Source organism: Carassius gibelio, chromosome B17 (assembly GCF_023724105.1).
Source record: "Carassius gibelio isolate Cgi1373 ecotype wild population from Czech Republic chromosome B17, carGib1.2-hapl.c, whole genome shotgun sequence".
NCBI lineage: Eukaryota > Metazoa > Chordata > Actinopteri > Cypriniformes > Cyprinidae > Carassius > Carassius gibelio.
The window spans coordinates 22,706,175-22,724,419 of record NC_068412.1 but is presented as its reverse complement, the minus strand read 5'-3'; the positions used below and the strand labels follow the sequence as shown (position 1 = coordinate 22,724,419).

General features: G+C 35.7%; 3 protein-coding genes across 5 annotated transcripts; all 3 read left to right on the top strand.

Annotated features, from left to right (window-relative positions):
* Window positions 1-799: 799 nt before the first annotated feature.
* On the top strand, window positions 800-8,451 carry si:ch211-266g18.6 (synaptotagmin-like protein 1). 2 transcript variants are annotated; one of them, XM_052580403.1, is made up of 16 exons: window positions 802-1,130; window positions 1,829-1,974; window positions 2,225-2,306; window positions 2,450-2,495; window positions 2,612-2,645; window positions 3,084-3,445; window positions 4,064-4,712; window positions 4,949-5,034; window positions 5,201-5,305; window positions 5,715-5,887; window positions 5,990-6,092; window positions 6,184-6,345; window positions 6,477-6,552; window positions 6,674-6,773; window positions 7,650-7,855; window positions 7,997-8,451. In XM_052580403.1, the coding sequence occupies exons 1-16, from the start codon at window positions 1,000-1,002 to the stop codon at window positions 8,134-8,136; spliced, it is 2,601 nt and encodes an 866-aa protein (XP_052436363.1). In that variant the 5' UTR covers window positions 802-999; the 3' UTR covers window positions 8,137-8,451. The 2 variants fall into 2 exon arrangements, with proteins under 2 accessions (XP_052436362.1, XP_052436363.1); XM_052580402.1 differs by having other exon boundaries at window positions 800-1,130; window positions 3,084-4,712.
* A 230-nt stretch (window positions 8,452-8,681) lies between these two features.
* Window positions 8,682-10,992, top strand: LOC127975994 (gap junction alpha-1 protein). Of its 2 annotated transcripts, none has more exons than XM_052580091.1 (2): window positions 8,682-8,998; window positions 9,633-10,992. In XM_052580091.1, the coding sequence occupies exon 2, from the start codon at window positions 9,678-9,680 to the stop codon at window positions 10,740-10,742; it is 1,065 nt and encodes a 354-aa protein (XP_052436051.1). In that variant the 5' UTR covers window positions 8,682-8,998; window positions 9,633-9,677; the 3' UTR covers window positions 10,743-10,992. The 2 variants fall into 2 exon arrangements, with proteins under 2 accessions (XP_052436051.1, XP_052436050.1); XM_052580090.1 differs by having other exon boundaries at window positions 8,684-8,970.
* Window positions 10,993-17,034: 6,042 nt separating this feature from the next.
* Window positions 17,035-18,245, top strand: fabp7a (fatty acid binding protein 7, brain, a). Its single transcript, XM_052580346.1, has 4 exons — window positions 17,035-17,203; window positions 17,384-17,556; window positions 17,755-17,856; window positions 17,972-18,245. The coding sequence occupies exons 1-4, from the start codon at window positions 17,131-17,133 to the stop codon at window positions 18,020-18,022; spliced, it is 399 nt and encodes a 132-aa protein (XP_052436306.1). The 5' UTR covers window positions 17,035-17,130; the 3' UTR covers window positions 18,023-18,245.

Genomic DNA, 18,245 nt, shown 5'->3' with positions numbered 1-18,245 from the left:
GATTACTACAGCAAACCCTTTTTGTTTATTTCAATAAACCAAAAGGTTTTTTTTTTCTTCTTCTTCTTTTTCTCTGGGCTCTTACTATCTTTATGATATTTAGGAAATTATTACAAGACATTGCAAAAGATTTATCTAAAAGGTGTGGTATGGGTCAACATTGTGCTTTCAGCAACACACCAAAGTCAACTGCTAATGCACACCTATAAAGGATCCTAGAGATATATAACTTTTGAGCTCTGAAATCTTGGTTGTCTTTACAAAATGGCCTCCAAAGATCACAAAGCATACATTAATATGTTTCTAATCTCCTGTTTGGAAACTCACAAAACCAAGTAACAGGAAACCACAAACATTATCATCAGAAGATGATATAATCTTGTCATCTTCCTTCTTGACGCTGATGGTCTTCAACCCTTCTACTTCTTCTTATTTGGTCTGTCATTTTCATACAATTTCGCACCAGAAAAGCATGTTGGAACATGAATTAGGTGTGTCTTCCAGCACAAACAGCACATTGCTCAATCGTTTTATTTCTGGATGAGGAATAATAAACAGCTAAGCATTTTCAATTTTGATTCATATCATAATATTAGACGTCATTATGAGTAAATGTCAATGCGTAATTCTTAATGAAAGTTTTATGCATTTTTAAGCTACATTTTCATTATTAAAACACTATTTTCACTTATATTTGTTGTGGTTTAGGAAACTAGGTTACTCCTGAAGGACATGGGTAGGGAAAGATTAACTTTATTCTCAAACTGAATGTTGACAGATGACGTCACACCGTGTGAACCGTCACTGCCCTCTTCCTCAATCACGCGAATGCAACTGAACACCTCAGAGGGAGTTAAGGTAACGTCTGCAGTCGCAGATTCATAAGGATTTAACGTGGGTTGACAAATTTCTGATTTGAGGTAAACGCGGTGGTTTGGTGGCAGCTTACCTTGGGGAAAAGTTATCGCCTGCTGGAAAGCGTTTGTTTTTTTATTGACCATGATGAAACAATCCAAAAGTACACTGGAAGTGATTGACTTGAGCTTTCTGTCTGCTGAGGAAGAGGCAGCCATCCGTCAAGTGCTTCTGAGAGATGAAGATTTAAAACGACTGGAGAGTGGACGAGTCAGGTAGGAAATGGTTGTTTGAGCTTCACAACAGATGGATGTTTGAGCATGTTTGGTTGTTACGCATGCTTACCACACAAACCCAAACACTGATGATGTATTTTCCTGTTTCACCCATAGGGTTTCACCCCATGAACGTTTTTAGGAAGTAACTGGTTATTTATGTATTTAAAACGCATTTTAATTGAATTTATTTTTATTTAATTGTAAAGTATTTTAATTTAATGTAATAATTTAAAACAATTTCTATATGTATTTATTTGAATTCTGGCATTTCTGTATATCTAACGTTAAACATGTTGGCTTTTGATAAAAATCTTACAGTTAAAATTACTAGATTCGATTTTAAAACTGTCAGCAGTGGTGTCAGTTGGCGTTTGGCATGGTGGCACATTAAAGTTGTAAATATGTTGCTGCCATACTTAAGCTTGTTGTTATGATAAGCCACGTGTGAGCATCTGTTGTCTCATATTTAGTGAAAATAACATGTGTTCTGCATTTGCTACAGTCGGCCTCTGAGGGTAAACTGTGCTTACATAAAATAATAGTTCATCCAAAAATGTAATTTCTGTCATCATTTACTCCACCTCAGATTGTTCCAAACATATAAAAGTTTCTTTCTTCTGTTCAACTTAAAATTGTTTTTTATGATGAAATATCATTTTGGGTGAACCCTGTTTGTGCTTTTTATGACACATCAGGAGACTGAGGCAGTCTGTCCCTGACCTCACGCAGCTGAAGACCTTGTCAGGTGAGTGGTTTGAAGAGCTCAAGGTAAAGCGATACGGACAGCAGACGGATGTCACAGCAGTGGTGAGGTCCTCCATGAGATGGAAGAAAACAGCAGGTATAAAGGAGTTTATGCCTTTCTTATTGAGCTCATGCTGTTATCTTTGAGTACATATACCACACCTGTCTGTCATTTCCAATTTCTTTTGTATTCTGATTGAGTCATATACACATTGCCCTTAGTTACTGTAACTGTGAAACTTGATTTCACTGTTGAGTGAATATAAAATACTTTGCATCTAGGTTTGAATCAAGCAGTTTTGAATATGTCAGAGAAGATTATGTTTGCCATTTCTTTTTCAACTCAGCTCATAAACCCAACCCGTTCCTGAATGATACACTAGACGAAAACAAAGAACGTGGAAAGGAGGATCACAACACACTTTCAAAGTAATGGCCTTTATTTTATAGCACTGACATACCAACCAAATGAATTTTAGATTGATTTTCAACATGTACATTTTTAGTACATAGATTAATCCAGGACAGACAATGAATGTCTGTAATGATTTTTTTTCCCCTGTCCACTGTAGACCGTCAACTGACCCTAGATTAATTCATCCAGCCCTTAGTAAAGAGGTCTGTCTCATTTTATATTTTTTCTGTGAATATTTAAAATGTAAGACCAGAATTGTATTTTTATATGATTTCATCTTTTATTATTTAATTTAATTTAATTTAATCTTTATTTACAGACATATCATCAATACAACGATGAACACTTCAGTGGTGAGTTTTAATCACATGAATAAACATGGATTTAATTTTTTATATAAATTAGTCATTGAGTATTGAGTAATCGTGTGTTTTGTAGAGAAGCACAATACTGTTCAAATCTGGGGTTGGTAAGATTTTTTAAATGCTTTTAAATATGATCATAAAGTCATGCTTTTAAATAAGAGCATTTATATATCATTGTGATGCAAAGCTAAATTTTCGGAACCATTAATGTAGGTTTCAGTGTCACATGATCCATTGAAATCATTCTGATTAGCTCAATTGTTGTTTCATAGTAATATTTAATTAATTTTTTTCAGGATTGTTGTTCTATCAAGTAAATGCATTTTTCTTAAAAAAAAAAAAAAAGGAAAAAAAAAATGTTTCCTTTTGAGTTCAATTTGGTGATGTTTTGGTCATAATTTTTGTACAAATGATCTGTGTTTACAGAGACTTCATCTGTTCCACGAATAGCTGGAAGAAAAGAAAAACTACAAGCAGAACTTGATGGAAATCGTGTCCTCAATGGCACTGACCCACAACGCAATTCCTCAGGGGCACAACCCAAAGAGCTCTCAGGTGACCAAACAACCACTGTTTTTCCCTTCTTCAGTGCAGCTCAAGACACTAAACCTGAAAGAGGCACCACAAAACATGCAACAAATCCAGAGCCGAGGAGAAAAGTTTCACTCCCTCCAGCACTACGCAAAGACCAATCATTTGAAGAGAACTGGGTGAAGATCTCCCTCGAACCAAACACAGTGAAACCTATGCACGATGAAAGCAATACTGTTGGGCCTAATCAAAAAGAGGTAAAATTGCATGTTGAGAATACAGAGGCCTTAAAGAAGCAGGACACATCAAGTCCAAACATAGAACCTCCATCTTTAAATTTCATGGATCAAACATCATTTCAAATTGCAACTCAAGCTGAACCTAATGATTTTTTTTTAGAAAGATGTTCATCAACTGAGTTTCAGAATCAACCACAGACTTCCTCAGTTTGCACCAGTGATGGGCCAGAATTAACTAAACACTCAGATCACAAAGCTTCAGGGAAGGTTAACAAGTATGCTAATGCTTTCCAAGATAATACATGCAGAGATCAGCAGTGTTCAGCTGAATGTACGTTTAGAGAGGCTGAGAGCGATAAACTGGGTCCCTCAGACTCTGCTAATGAGCATGATAAGAGAAAGATGGTCTCCAGAGATCTTGTTAATGATGAGGCAAGTTCAGACAGGAAGGGAGGTGAAGGCAAAAATGTAAGCGCTGGTTTGCTTGCTGAGACAGATACAGATCAAGTAGTTGAGTGTGTAGCTGGTGAGGACCAAATCAATAAGCATTCTTCTGCAGAAAAAGCATCCCAAAGTCAGTCGTTAAAATGGGGGATTGAAATAGATTCTCATGAATTTCCCTCTGACACTCTGCAGGGGAAAGATGCTTCCAGGCATTCTGGCAATGACCGACCAGTGGAAATGGAAAAGAAAACATCTAATAAAAACGAGCTGTTGCAGAATAAAACAGCTGATATAAGTGTAATAGATGATTCCAAAATGTCATCACCACCTTCAAAACCAAGTGTCAGTGACAAAACTGTGCAAAGATTTCTGGATGCACACGAAGAGAAAGAAAAAAGAAAGATAAAGTCATCAAATGATCAGAACGTCCCGAAAGAGACTAACAATGAGGGTCAAGTTTTAGCAGAATTAAGCCAAGACTATCTTTCAATGACAGATGATGGGAAATTAGTGCACATTGGAAATGCTGGAGTGCAAGTTAACACTAAACATATCGACAGAACTGTTGTTGAACCAACTCAACCTGCTAAAACTACAAGTGAAGATGATGCTGGACTGGGTGAAGGTTCTTTAAAGGTGAAGGATGAGGAGGATGATGCTGAAACCGAGCAGAGGACAGAGTCAGGTATCCTACTAGGTTCTCTGGCAAGAGCTCAAAAATCAAGACCACCCGTCCTGCAGAACATCACCGTTCAGGAGCCAAAGCAGGAGACTAGAGATGATACGGTTCCTACAATAGTCATTATGACATCTGAATCTCCAGACCCAACAGAAATGAAAGGTAAACGATAATGAAAACTTCAATATTAGAGACTGAGTCTAATTTAGCCCTGTTAGCTCGATGTGTAAAAATGGCATATCTGATTTCTGAAGTGCACTCAAGGCCTGATATTTGAGAGAGACACTCCCTCTTTTGTGTGTCTGTTCACTTAAGCTCAGGTTTAACCTGTTAGATTTCTCCTGGTATATATACATGGATTTATATCTTATCTGAGCTTTATTCTTTGATTTCTTCAGGACAAAAACACGGAGTGTCAGATCTAGAGGCTTTACTTAAGGGATCCACTTCTAAAACTCCTTCCAACATTGCAGATGCTTGGGAGGTGAGCTACTGCAAATATAATTTATACTGTTGCAGCCCTTGAAATATAATTTCATCATTCCTTTTATCATCCACTGCAGTTTTGATTAGAGTAAGTTGCTTGACTGTCAAAAGTAACCTTATGTTCTGCCTTGCTGTTTTTGTTTATGCTGAAATCTATGTTACAGGATGAAGGAGTTGATTCAGATGATGATGATACTTCACTGTCCAGCTATGGGTCGGATCTCTCTAGCAGAAAAGGCTATTCGGCTAGTGCATTGTCTCTTAGTGATGTGAGATGGACTTCTTATATTTTTAAAGATGTTTGAACTTGTCAGTTAGCTGATAAACAGTTTATTATAAGTAATTCCGTTCAAAATGTATGGTTGAGCCAAAGTTGACCTGATTGGGATGCACCATAAAGCCATAGAAGTTAAAGTAAATCAAAGGACTAATCTGTATATTAAAGATCCAAAATTAATCTAAATGTCTAAAAACACATTTGAACACATTTGCATTACATTGAATTAGACACATAAAGGCAGTTGTGCTCCAGTAGGGTGCAGGTTCAAGTACAGACTTCGTCATTTCCCGATGCCATATTCCCCTCTTCTCTCCCACCCTTTCCTGTCATCATTCACTTTCCTATCCAAGTACAGGGCAATAAAAGTTTTTATCTTGTTCTTTCTTCCCCCCCATAAGCGCACCGGTAGTTTGCTGAGTGTGTACAGCGACGCAGGGGATTTTGGGAATGTTGAAGTGCAGGGCTCTGTGGAGTTTGCAGTGATGTACAGCCCTGTTGGAGAGCTCATTATCATGATTGAACAGTGCCAGGAGCTGGCCATAGCTAATCCACGTAAACAACGCACTGACCCGTGAGTTCTCAACCTAAAAATAATCAATCTATCTATCTGACTGTCTGTGTATCTGTCTATTTATCTATCTACCTGACTGTCTGTGTATCTATCTATCTTCAGTTATGTGAAGACCTACCTCTTTCCAGACAAGTCACGTCGCAGCAAAAGGAAAACTTCCATCAAGAAACGGACCGTGAATCCAGTTTATGTGGAATCTCTGAGAGTATGTTTCTCTCTGTGACACTTAAACACAATGATCATATTTATATTTAATATAACCTTGCATCTTATCTGTATTGTAAATCTCTAATCAGTACAAAGTGAAGCGTGAAGAGCTGCCGGATAAGACTCTGAATCTGTCCGTGTGGCACAATGACACCAGGGGCCGAAATGTGTTCCTGGGGCAGGTTGAGATCAGTTTTAAGACCTGGGACTGGGGACATGAGGCTCTCACATGGTACAACCTACAGCCAAAGGTACACTGCCTAAAATGATTGTGTGATTAGATTAAAAAGCGTACATTTAAATGATTTTGTGTTTTGTAAAGGAGCATGTTGATGCCTAGTTCTCTGTTGAAATAGTATATTTTATTTTCTTTTGATTATAGACCTCTGAGAATCAAGAATCGCAAGAGTCTAATGGATTGTTATCAGTTTCACTGAAATATGTTCCTCCGGTGTCTGGTACAGTTTCAAATATTGATGTTGCGTCTGTGTATTTCAGATTATTTTGTTAACCTAAGTTTAGACATGGGGCTCTTAAAAAACAAGCTGAATTTGCTGTAAACATGTCATATGATTTCAGGTGGGTCGAAGAGCAACACTGGGGAGATTCATGTGTGGCTGCGGGAGGCCAAAGAATTACGTCGCCTGAAGCCTCAGGGAGTCGATTCTTTTGTGAAGTGGTGAGGGTGTGCCTGTCATCTGTTACGGACATGACTTTCAAAGCAGCTACAGCCATTGTTTTCTCCCTCTCTCACGCTTCCTCATTGTCATGTTTGAAGTGTCATGTTTTTTTTGTTTTTTTTTTGGTTAACTATCAAAATGACATGAGAAGAAGGGAAATAACCCAGGTGACCCATTTCATTCATTGTGTTTGGTTTAGAGGACAAAAGTAAATACGGAACTAACTTCACCGTTACTCATTTTACACATGGTCACACCAAATGTTTTAATACAGTGTAGTTGTTTTTTTTCTTATTTCACTCTTGAATCTAAAGAAGGAAAAAAAATATGATATTGTGCAATTAAAATTAAAAGGAAAATTATCATTACTGTAATGCCTCCAGTTGTTTTAAGTAAAACTTATTTTGAGGTTACATTACAATTTTTTGATTTTTTTTTTTTAAGTGCCTTGTCAAATCGATTAATCATGATTAATGCATTTACAAAACATGCATGTGTGTTGTGTATTTATGTATATATATATATATATATATATATATATATATATATATATATATATATATATTAATACACACACATACAGCACATGTATATATTTAGAAAATATATATAAAATATGTTATAAATCATATATATATACACACACATTAATATTTTTTTAAATGTATACATGTGTGTATATTTACAGTATATATACATATTATGCAAACACAGTTGATTTGACAGCCCTCTTTTTGTATATTTAACTGTAACAAAAATTATTCATTTTTAAAATAAAATGTCTTATTTCTTTTGTCTGATTTTGTGGTGAACTATGACCTGGACATATTCATACAGGTGAGATTCACTAATTATATATATTTTTTGTTTCTTAGCTACATTTTACCAGATACCAGAAAGAAAAGCCGCCAGAAGACTCGCATTGTAAAGAAGACTCAGGACCCTGTGTATAACCATGCCATGGTGTATGATGGGTTCAAAACTGGGGAAGTCAGTGAGGCCTGCTGCGAATTGACTGTTTGGGATCACAACACACTCGCCAATCAGTTTCTGGGAGGTCTGCGTCTCAGTCTCGGAACAGGTAACCAAACCTTTCCTTCATTGTAGCTGTATTTTGAACCTAATCTATTTTTAACCTGATTTTTGTGTTCGTCCTGATCTAAAAAGCTGATGGCAGGTTTCTTGAAGCCATTCCATTAACAGTGTCTATCTTCACTTACAGGACAGAGCTATGGCAAAAAAGTTGATTGGATGGATTCGATGGATGAGGAAATTCAAATATGGAAAAGAATGCTGGCCAATCCAAACAGCTGGGTTGAAGGAGAGCTTCCCCTGAGGTCCTCCATGACCCCAAGGAAATGAACCTTCTGACGTTGAGGAATACAATAAAAGAAATAACAACTGTTGGTTCCCAAAACAAACCAATCATTTTCAGTTACCAAATCAGTTTCTTCATTTCAGTCCTTCTTGACAAAAAAGTATTTTTCTGCAGATTATAAAGAGTTTATGAAATATATAGAGAATTTAGTTTGAACATCAGATATGCCTATTTGCTATTGAGAATATATGTAGACAATCATGCTTAATCATATTAAATAATTTATCCATACATAAATTGATATGTGTTAAGATATTTGATTGTAGTGATTCATTCTAAAATAAAAGTTAAAGAAAACATTGATGTTTTGATTGTTCTTTTAAAAAAGATAATCATTTAGATATCTGTGTGTATATTTGTGTGTGTGTGTGTACACGGAGTATGTTGCTTACATTTACAATTTTAAGAACTTATCTGACCTGAATGTTTAATTCGTTCCAAGAGAACTTTTCGAATCTTCTGTCGTCATGGTAATATGAACTGCAGCATGCCTCAGCATTTTGAAGGTCTGGTTGCATGTGTGGGAAGTTGCTACTTTTACTGCAGATGGCGGTATTTCACACCTTCATTGCACTCCCCTTTTCCAAGACATTTCCTCCCAAAATATAACGGAGATTGAGAAGTTCTGGAAGTCCACAAGTTTGAGTTAGCTGACGTTTAACTTCCCCTTTTCTGAGTCAGTCCCTCCAACCGATGGGATGAGAGGAAGTTCGCCGTAGGGAAAATCATTTTATATCGAAACTGCTAATTTTTGAATTCATCACTGAAATGTGCTACAGAAGTTATCAAGAAGTTTGGCTTTTTTAACGACATTCCAGGTAAGGAATGCAAGACAACGTTTTGGAGGTATGTTCAAACTTAAAAAGGTAGTATGATACAAATGGTATTGGCCTAACTTATAATGTGTATTTATGCATGTTTTATTAGGCGATTTAAAAAAAAAATGGCGGTCGTTTGTTTATAATCTGCTTTATTTTTTCTTTCTTTCTTTCTTTCTTTCTATATATATATATATATATATATATATATATATATATATATATATATATATATATATATATATATATATATATATATATAGTTTGTTTAAATTTTATTAGCTTAAAACGTTGATCTTTTTTTTTTAAAGTCACATCAGTTTGTTTTCCATAAATGGTGTATTTTTGTGCTAAAATAAAAATTCTATGTATGTAAATATTTAAAAATATTCTATCTTTTAGTATATGTGTTTTAACCTTTTTTCTTGTTCTGAATTTTATATAGTTAAAAAGAAATCGGTTAAATATCTGTTGAAAAGTCAGAAAACCCCAGAGCATTCGTTCAGAGCAGGAGCTGACCCAGGAACATTTCTGCAGATGAAACATGGACTTATGTTATTGTATTTGGCACTAATATTGGGAGCGAGGAGACCACTCGGATGTGTTTAACACTTGACTTCATCTGTGTTTATAATACTCATTGAATTTACTGTCTTTGTCAGCTTGAAGGTTGATCATCTCCTATCTAGTCCAGAACATCTTTCATCATGGGTGACTGGAGCGCGCTGGGGAAACTTCTTGACAAGGTCCAGGCGTACTCCACGGCAGGAGGCAAAGTCTGGCTCTCCATCCTCTTCATCTTTAGGATCCTGGTCCTGGGGACGGCGGTGGAGTCCGCCTGGGGAGACGAGCAGTCGGCGTTCAAGTGCAACACACTGCAGCCCGGATGCGAGAACGTGTGCTACGACAAGTCATTTCCCATCTCCCATGTGCGCTTCTGGGTGCTGCAGATCATTTTTGTGTCCATGCCGACCCTCCTGTACCTCAGCCATATCGTGTTCCTCATGCACAAGGAGGAGAAATTGAATAAAAAGGAGGAGATATTACGAGACAGCCAGAGCAAGGGAGAAGATGTGGATGCACTCTTGAGGAAAATTGAAATGAGGAAGTTCAAGTACGGCCTGGAAGATCACGGGAAGATCAAAATGAGAGGAGGAATATTTTACACATATATACTGAGCATCGTCTTGAAGTCCATATTTGAAATTGTTTTCCTGTTGATTCAGTGGCACCTTTATGGATTCACGCTGTCGGCCGTTTATACGTGTCAAAAGTTCCCCTGTCCACATAAAGTGGACTGCTTTTTGTCTCGTCCCACCGAGAAGACGGTTTTCATCATCTTTATGTTGGTCGTTTCGCTGGTCTCACTGGCCCTCAATGTCTTCGAGTTTTTTTACGTGATTTTCAAGAGGATGAAGGATCGATTCAAAGAGTCAGAGAAAAACTTTGATAGGGCCTGCAATATCAAGCCTTGCCCAAGGAACTTGTCCAGTTATGGGTATTATAACGACTGCTCGGCCCCCGTCCCTATTCTGGGCTATAACCTGAATATGGGTGACAAGTCCAACTCCTCTGACAATTATGACAAGCAGGCTAATGAGCAAAACTGGACTAATTACAGTACAGAACAGAACCAGCTGGGTGACACCCAGCACTTTCCGTATTCTGAGAAAGTGGCTCTGGGAAAGGATCTTCTGCTGCTCAAAGAGCTTGAACCTCGACCTAGTAGTCGAGCGAGCAGTCGGGCCCGGCCGGATGATCTTGACATCTAGCAGACCCCATGGACAATTTCTACGTTTCACAAGTGGTGAATATATATTTACAAAAAAAAAACTGTGAAAAGGACACTGGTCACTGCATCCAAAGAATATTGTTTCAGCATTTATATTTATTTTATTTGTTTTTGCTATTGTGACTCATACCAAACAGTTTTTGTTAAGTGAACTGTATTTATGAGCTGTGATTGTGAAAATGTAAATAATTTCACAGGTTCGCTCTAAAATAAATATTGAATAGGCTACAGTTTATGGGTAGTTTATGCGTTTGTATCCATTTTCTTTTTCTTTTTTTTTTTTTTTAGTTTTTAAGGTAAAATGTATAATGAAAATTGTATTTCTTAAGTGCAGCAACAGGTCAGGATTTCCTTTGAATTTTTCAGCATTTTGAGCACCATTTTGACTTCACTTCACTACACATAAAATCTGCAAATATTCTTTATAGTCTCTCTAATTTATATGAGATCATAAAACTGCATAGATAATAATTTAAAGTATTATTAACACTACTATAAGTAATATCTTTCTCTCTCGCTCCTTCTCTTTCTAAATATATAATTTCTATCTATCTATCTTATAAAAGGGCTTTAAATGGAGTTAATCTGGTTATTGTTGACTTAAACTAAAATACTTAAAATATTCTTTTAACTTTTAATTCTTTTAACTGGAAGAAAGAATATATTTTATTTTTTGATGTGTCAAAATAACTTAAATGTATTTAGACAAAAATTATAAAAATGACCAAAAAACATCAAAATTACAAAAACTTTAAAAAAGAAAAAATATTAAATATTTAAAAAATTTAAATACTAATAAAACTCTAATAATATTTGAATGATGATAATAAAAAAAACATTTGATTTCCAAAAATGATTTAATGTCACCTACCCATATGCATTTTAAGTACAGCACATATTTTATATTTTTCAGAAACAATTGGTGAAATCAAGTTAGATGTTTGTTGTTTTTCAGCACGCATAAATCTATCTACTTTAACCTTACTGGAATAAATTAAGATCATTCATTCTACTCCAGCAGGAACTTAACATGAACATTCTTTTTTCCATTCTTTTTTTCCGACAGCATTTTTCCATTGTGGGAAGTTAGCCAGAGCATATAAATGGAGCACTGTTTTCTGGATTCTTTACAGTAACTGTACATAGTCTTCTGCTCTGGACCAGTAAAGACCAATGTCAAACCACCTTACTGCTTATGAGAGCTAAGTGTAAAGTGTTGACATATATGTTGGTTAACATATTCACAAAATTCACAAGTGGCAAATTAACTCCCTCTGACTGACAAATGAAAGCTCTAAAACAAGCCTGAAATTAAGACGAGATAATTAGATGAAACTTTTCCCTCTGTTCTAAGAATTTCCTATTTATTCGAAAGACTAAATGAAAACACATGCTTTCACTCAAGTCTGCCAGCCACATGTGGCTGAGCAAAAAACCCTGTGAACTGTGTATGTGTACTTTACTCTGAAATAGGTTTTATTAAATCTGGGCTATGTGCATCAAGGACATGATGCAGTTGCGTAGCATAGAAGGAATTAAAGTGAGTATTTACTATCATAAGTAAACATTATACATTATCAAAAGCTGATTTCAAGCATTCAAATATCTTACAAGGTAAAAATGTTGCCATTTCTTGCATTTCTCATTTGGATTATCAAATGACCTAATGAAATGTGCCTCTTTTAAACCTGAATGTTCTTCAGTCATGGAACGAGACTTTGAAGGAGGTTTAATAACTCAGTAAAACACCATCTTCGTTTTCAACCAAAACTCTGCCTCAAGCTAGTTCACGATTTATAGCCTGGATGAACCCACCACACCAAAAATGAAGTGTTTCAAAAGTGTTTAGCATAATTGTTCTACACTGTTAATTGAACAATAAAAACTGATAAATGCATCACAGTTTTTCATCAGGAATTCTGGTTTATGTTATTCAGATTATGTTATTCAGATTATCTATCTGTTTATCTAAACCAAAAATCTCTCATGTTTTCAAACATTGTAGCTAATGCCTATATGACCTTCAAATGTCAAGATTTTCCACTGAGACTGTCTTGAGAAACTTTAAACTTTAAATTCCATTATAGGTTTAAAATAGAAACTATAAAGTACACATATAAAAGGTAAGTACAGCCAAGCTCATCTTTTACTCTCGCTTGGCCGACTGTAAGATGCGAGGCGGCGGACATACCTTTCAGCATGCCAGTTTAATTGAAAACAGCAGGGTCTAGTTCTGTTAGTTAAGAACGTTCTACCATAGCGATTGCATTATAGTGTGCCATAGTATAAATTTGCGGTGTCTAATTGTGTGTGACTTATGGAATAGCATGTTTAATATCTTACTTGCAGGACCACAAACTATGTCTAAAAATAAATGTTTTTTTCTCAGTGTCATGGGGTGCGTTTTTGAAGAAGTGCTTAAAGGCTTTGTAGAAACAGATTGTCTTGGTTTATTAGGTGAACTTTGCATGGCATTAACATCATCCATTTTAATAACATTAAATATTCACACTAAACCCAAAGCTCCATGGTCACATTCAAGCTTTCTTCTTGGTGATGTATTTGGACAAACAAGGGAGTAGTTATAGGCCTGATGGTTTGTGGGGAGGTTTTTTCAGCAGCAGCAGTACAGACTGAAGTCAGCCCGACATTAAGCGGCATCATGTGATTTCCTCCAGCATTTTAAGCTGCTCTAAAATTTTTGGGATACTTTTGAGGGTGAATTTATCTTCTGCTGCAGGAATGAACTGTGAAGAGACTTCAGTTGTTGAGAAACAAAGGCAAAGGGCATGGCTAAGGCTTTGATAAGCTTGAGTATCATCAATCAAATGGCTAACAAAAGAAGAAAACATAATGAGTTTAAAGATGGCAAAGTCACTTTTTACGGAGGCGAACAAAACTATGTTATAACTGTTTTTGGGCTAGTTTTTAACGATATGAGAGACATACATTTTGTACAGTAGATGACTTATGTTAAGTTATTACTTAATCTAATTCTAATCTAAAGCAAGAAACAAACTCAAATTAAATTAGAATATACTGTAAATAATATATTTGAAATAACAACTTTACTGTAGCTTTTGTTTTTGTCATTTGCTGTCTTTGTCCGTATGATTTTGGGAAGATTCTTCCTACTTTATTTTTGTTTGTTTGTGTGTGTGTGTGTGTTCCAGTGAAACATAAGACAAGATATGAATTAGGAACTATTATTTATTATTATTATTTATGTGAACTAACCCTATGGTCTGATTACATGGCTAAAAGAGAATTGCTTACAATTAAATGTGTCCAAGGCAGTATGTATGTTTTTCTCTTACAGTATTATTAAAGAGCCGGATGTTTACGCGTCAGAGGTGAGGTAGTCTCAGCCTCAGACGTCACCCTCACAAGGTTTGGCTAGTGAGATAGGGTGAGGTTGGAGGTAGTGCCTCAGTATAAATATCTGGGAATACTGATTGATTCTAAACTTAGACGGTTAAGTTTAATCTCTATAATTTTAAGTTTACTAGAGATAATATATCATTAGAGGCAGCTAAGATGTATATACTCTATATTTATTTCTCACATGACTTTCTGTTTAACTACCATGGTCTCATGCGAGTTCAGTGACTCTAAAACAATGAGAGTCCCTATACAAACGTAAACTTAAAGTCTTCGATAAGAAATCAGTACATTATCATTGTCTGATACTGAAAATAATATAATTTGTTAAGTTGGGAGAACATGATTAAGTGTGCAAATGTATGCTTGATGTATACAATTATTTATGGTTTATCTTCTCCCTCTCTTGGTCAGTTGGTTAGCATAAGAACAACTGATTATCGTTCAACACGTGGTGCTTTTTTTATAAGTCATTTTCAATTCAAGTCATTTTAGCCAGTCTGCTTTTTCTGTCAAAGCTGCACGAGAATGAAATAGGCTTACTTTTCCAACAACTAAGAGATCTAGACACATATGCTTTATTTAGGATTCAATTGAAAATTGGTTAATTAGTAGCTATACTCAGATTTGTCAACATTACAATTGCATATTTGCTAGCTATCCTATTATTTATTGTATCTTGTTTGTATTGTCTTTATTTGATCCTAATGTTTTTTAATAGAATACTGTAGGCTATGATTTGTACTTTGTAATTATACGTTTTTCTACTATGTATTTTAATACATTTTTATTTTAGGGTGACTTGTAACTTGTCCAGGGACTATGGATGTAAAATAACCTTTGGCTAATTCATGTACATTTACAGGAATGTTTTTATTAGTGTACAATGTCCCTGTCAACTAAATTAACTAAAAAATAAAGTAAAATAAATAATGAGTTGCATTAGATAGCGATATGACCCATCGTGTCAATGCTGGAAAAATTCAAGTTACACATTCTGTGACTTATTAAAGTACAATTCAAAGTAATGTCGACGGAAATGTACTAATTTTAATTTAAATGAATAATAGACTACATGGAATTTCTGAGGCAAACTGCAATCGCATGCGCACAATGGAACCCGCCTGCCATCTAGCGGGCGACTTTAAGATGTGCGAGTCATTCGGCATGATGGACTACGTCTGTACATTAAAGCAGCGGTCCCCAACCTTTTTAGCGCCAAGGACCGGTTTAATGTCAGATAATATTTTCACGGACCGGGCTTTAAAGAGTGACGGAAAAATACAACAAAACAAAGTGATACTACTGGCATAAAAACTGTGGTATATTGTAAATATATAGTAATAACATGAATCCACTGTGTATTCGTATGCAACTTTATTAGCAGCGTCCTCATAACATCACGCCAACCACATAACATGAATAACATCCTCTCTGCCCCTAACGCTCACTGATAAATGTTTATATTGGGACTATTTTAGTCTGGTTGGGCTCGGCAACGCTGCAGAGTAGCACAGTACCTGCGTGACTCGCCATAGATGTAAACAGAGAGATGTAGCTCCGGCTACAATGTTCTTCCGCCAGACGCGAACGCCAAAAGTTACCGACTGCAGCTTTAATGTAAGTTATTTATTCTTTCTTGTTGGGCCCGGTACCAAATGACGCACGGACCGGTACCGGTCCGCGGCCCGGGGGTTGGGGACCGCTGCATTAAAGGGTATAATGGCAGTTACCAGCGAACAAATAAAGTATATTAAATGTCGGGCACGATAAGTTTTAATAATGTATTGCCTTTTCTTTCTAGGTTTTAATGTCAAGGCAAGGTATTTTTTAATGTGGTAGTAGAAGTGTAAGTGGTCGTCCAGATCTCTTGTGCAGTAGTAATCAGCGCCGATAAGGATGAACCAATCACAGTCATTTATAATTATTGAAGGATGTTAAGCTATTGTTATATGGCATGCTATAAAACGATTTTGTATAGAGACTGCTGGAGCGCTTGTAACAGGCTATCCTAAGAGTCATTACATTTAAAAAGAAAATATCATATTTAAATAGCACAAACGGTAAACGACCAAGCAAGACAGTCACGCCCTGAAATGTTTTAATGCTGCTTTCTTAGCCTTCTTGCGCCCCCTGGAGGAAGACCCGCCGAATGCTTCAAATGCTTCATATGCATAATATGTGGTCATTTATTACTATATAATTGACATGTGATAGCAGCTGATTACCGTTATTACAATGCTGTGCATAATTATATTCTCAATATTTACTCCACAGTAATGCAGAAGTTTACGTGTCTGTACTACAGGCCATTTGTGCACATATGCTTTGAATGGATCTATGTTTGATCCGTTATTTTGTTTGTGCATTAATGAAACCAAGGCAAATGAATTTCTCTAAAATAAGCAATTGCATCTGAGAGAGAGAGAGAGAGAGAGAGAGAGAGAGAGAGAGAGAGATATGCCCAGGTTTAAAATAGTGATGGATCCTGTCATTCCAGGATAAGAGTTTTACAAAGACCAGGACATGCAAAATGCAATTGTTTTAATGTGAAATGTGGAATCTTTATTAATTATATATATATATATATATATATATATATATATATATATATATATATATATATATATATATATATATATATATATATATATATATATATATATATATACTATATTTAAAATAAAAAGTAAGAACTGTCATTATTAACGTTTTAATCTTTGCTCAAATGCAAATTTCCTGCCCATTATTGGAGTACTACTACAAAAACTATTGTATATACTTACAATGTCACTTCTCGCCATGTATTTGAACAAATCACAGCTTCAGTAGATAAAATAATCCATCCAATCAGAACAAGCTTCCCCTAAAGCCCCACCTCCCTGACAGTATTAATTAGTTTGGGCTTTGCTGTCCTCAGACACTGAGGAGACTGTGAACTCTGTGACTGTACAAGGACCACTGTACGTTTGATTTAAACTGTCAATATGGTTGATGCATTTTGTGCAACTTGGAAACTGGTCGACAGCCAGAACTTTGATGAATACATGAAATCACTGGGTAAGTAAAAATAAGATATTATTTTGCAGAAAGACAGAATTCCTCTTAACACTTTGCACGTGCAAAGTGCAACAGCACAGTCTGGTGTTTAATCGGATGACATTTTCTGTACTGTCTATATAATAATAATACTAGTTTTGTTCTGTCTGTAATGTTTTTATCATTATTATTATTCTACAGGTGTTGGTTTTGCCACCAGGCAAGTAGGCAATGTTACCAAACCCACAATTGTCATCAGTCACGAGGATGACAAAGTTGTGATAAAGACGCTGAGCACCTTCAAAAACACTGAGATTTCTTTCAAACTAGGAGAGGAGTTTGACGAAACCACAGCAGATGACAGACATGTAAAGGTTTGTGTGTGTTTCTATTTCTTTCTTTAATTCACTGATGCATGCAGTGTCCACAGATATATTTTACTAAACAATTTAAAGTACTTACTTTTTGGCAGGTTAGGTCTGTTTTTACCTTACCACGATTTGACAATATATGATAGAATAATCATAAAGCCCTAATAAAAAACGAACTTTCATCTTTTTATCTCATTTCAGTCCACTGTAACCTTGGAAGGAGACAATCTTGTCCAAGTGCAGAAGTGGGATGGCAAGGAGACTAAGTTTGTTAGAGAAATCAAGGACGGTAAAATGATTATGGTAAGTTGCATTATTAATATTAATTTAGAATTTTAAGTCAAATGTTCTTTTTTTAATCAGTGTTATGGATATTTCATGTTCCTAAATGTCCTCTCCTCGTCTCTGCTGTTTCCAGACCTTGACCTTTGAGGGTGTGCAAGCTGTCCGCACATATGAAAAGGCATAATGTCATACCGATTAACGCTTCAGTGTTACCCTGGCAACTTGACAGTATTACAAGGGAATTTTTACATTGTATTCTCAACTGAGTTTTCCCCTTTTTAAGACATTTTTTGTGAGACCTTTTATATAAAATGCACATTGTGAAGTTTTTGTGAACATGCCAGAATGTCTTTAATGAGTCCTGCCTTTGTGTCAAATTGAATGAAATACACACATTTGATCAAAAA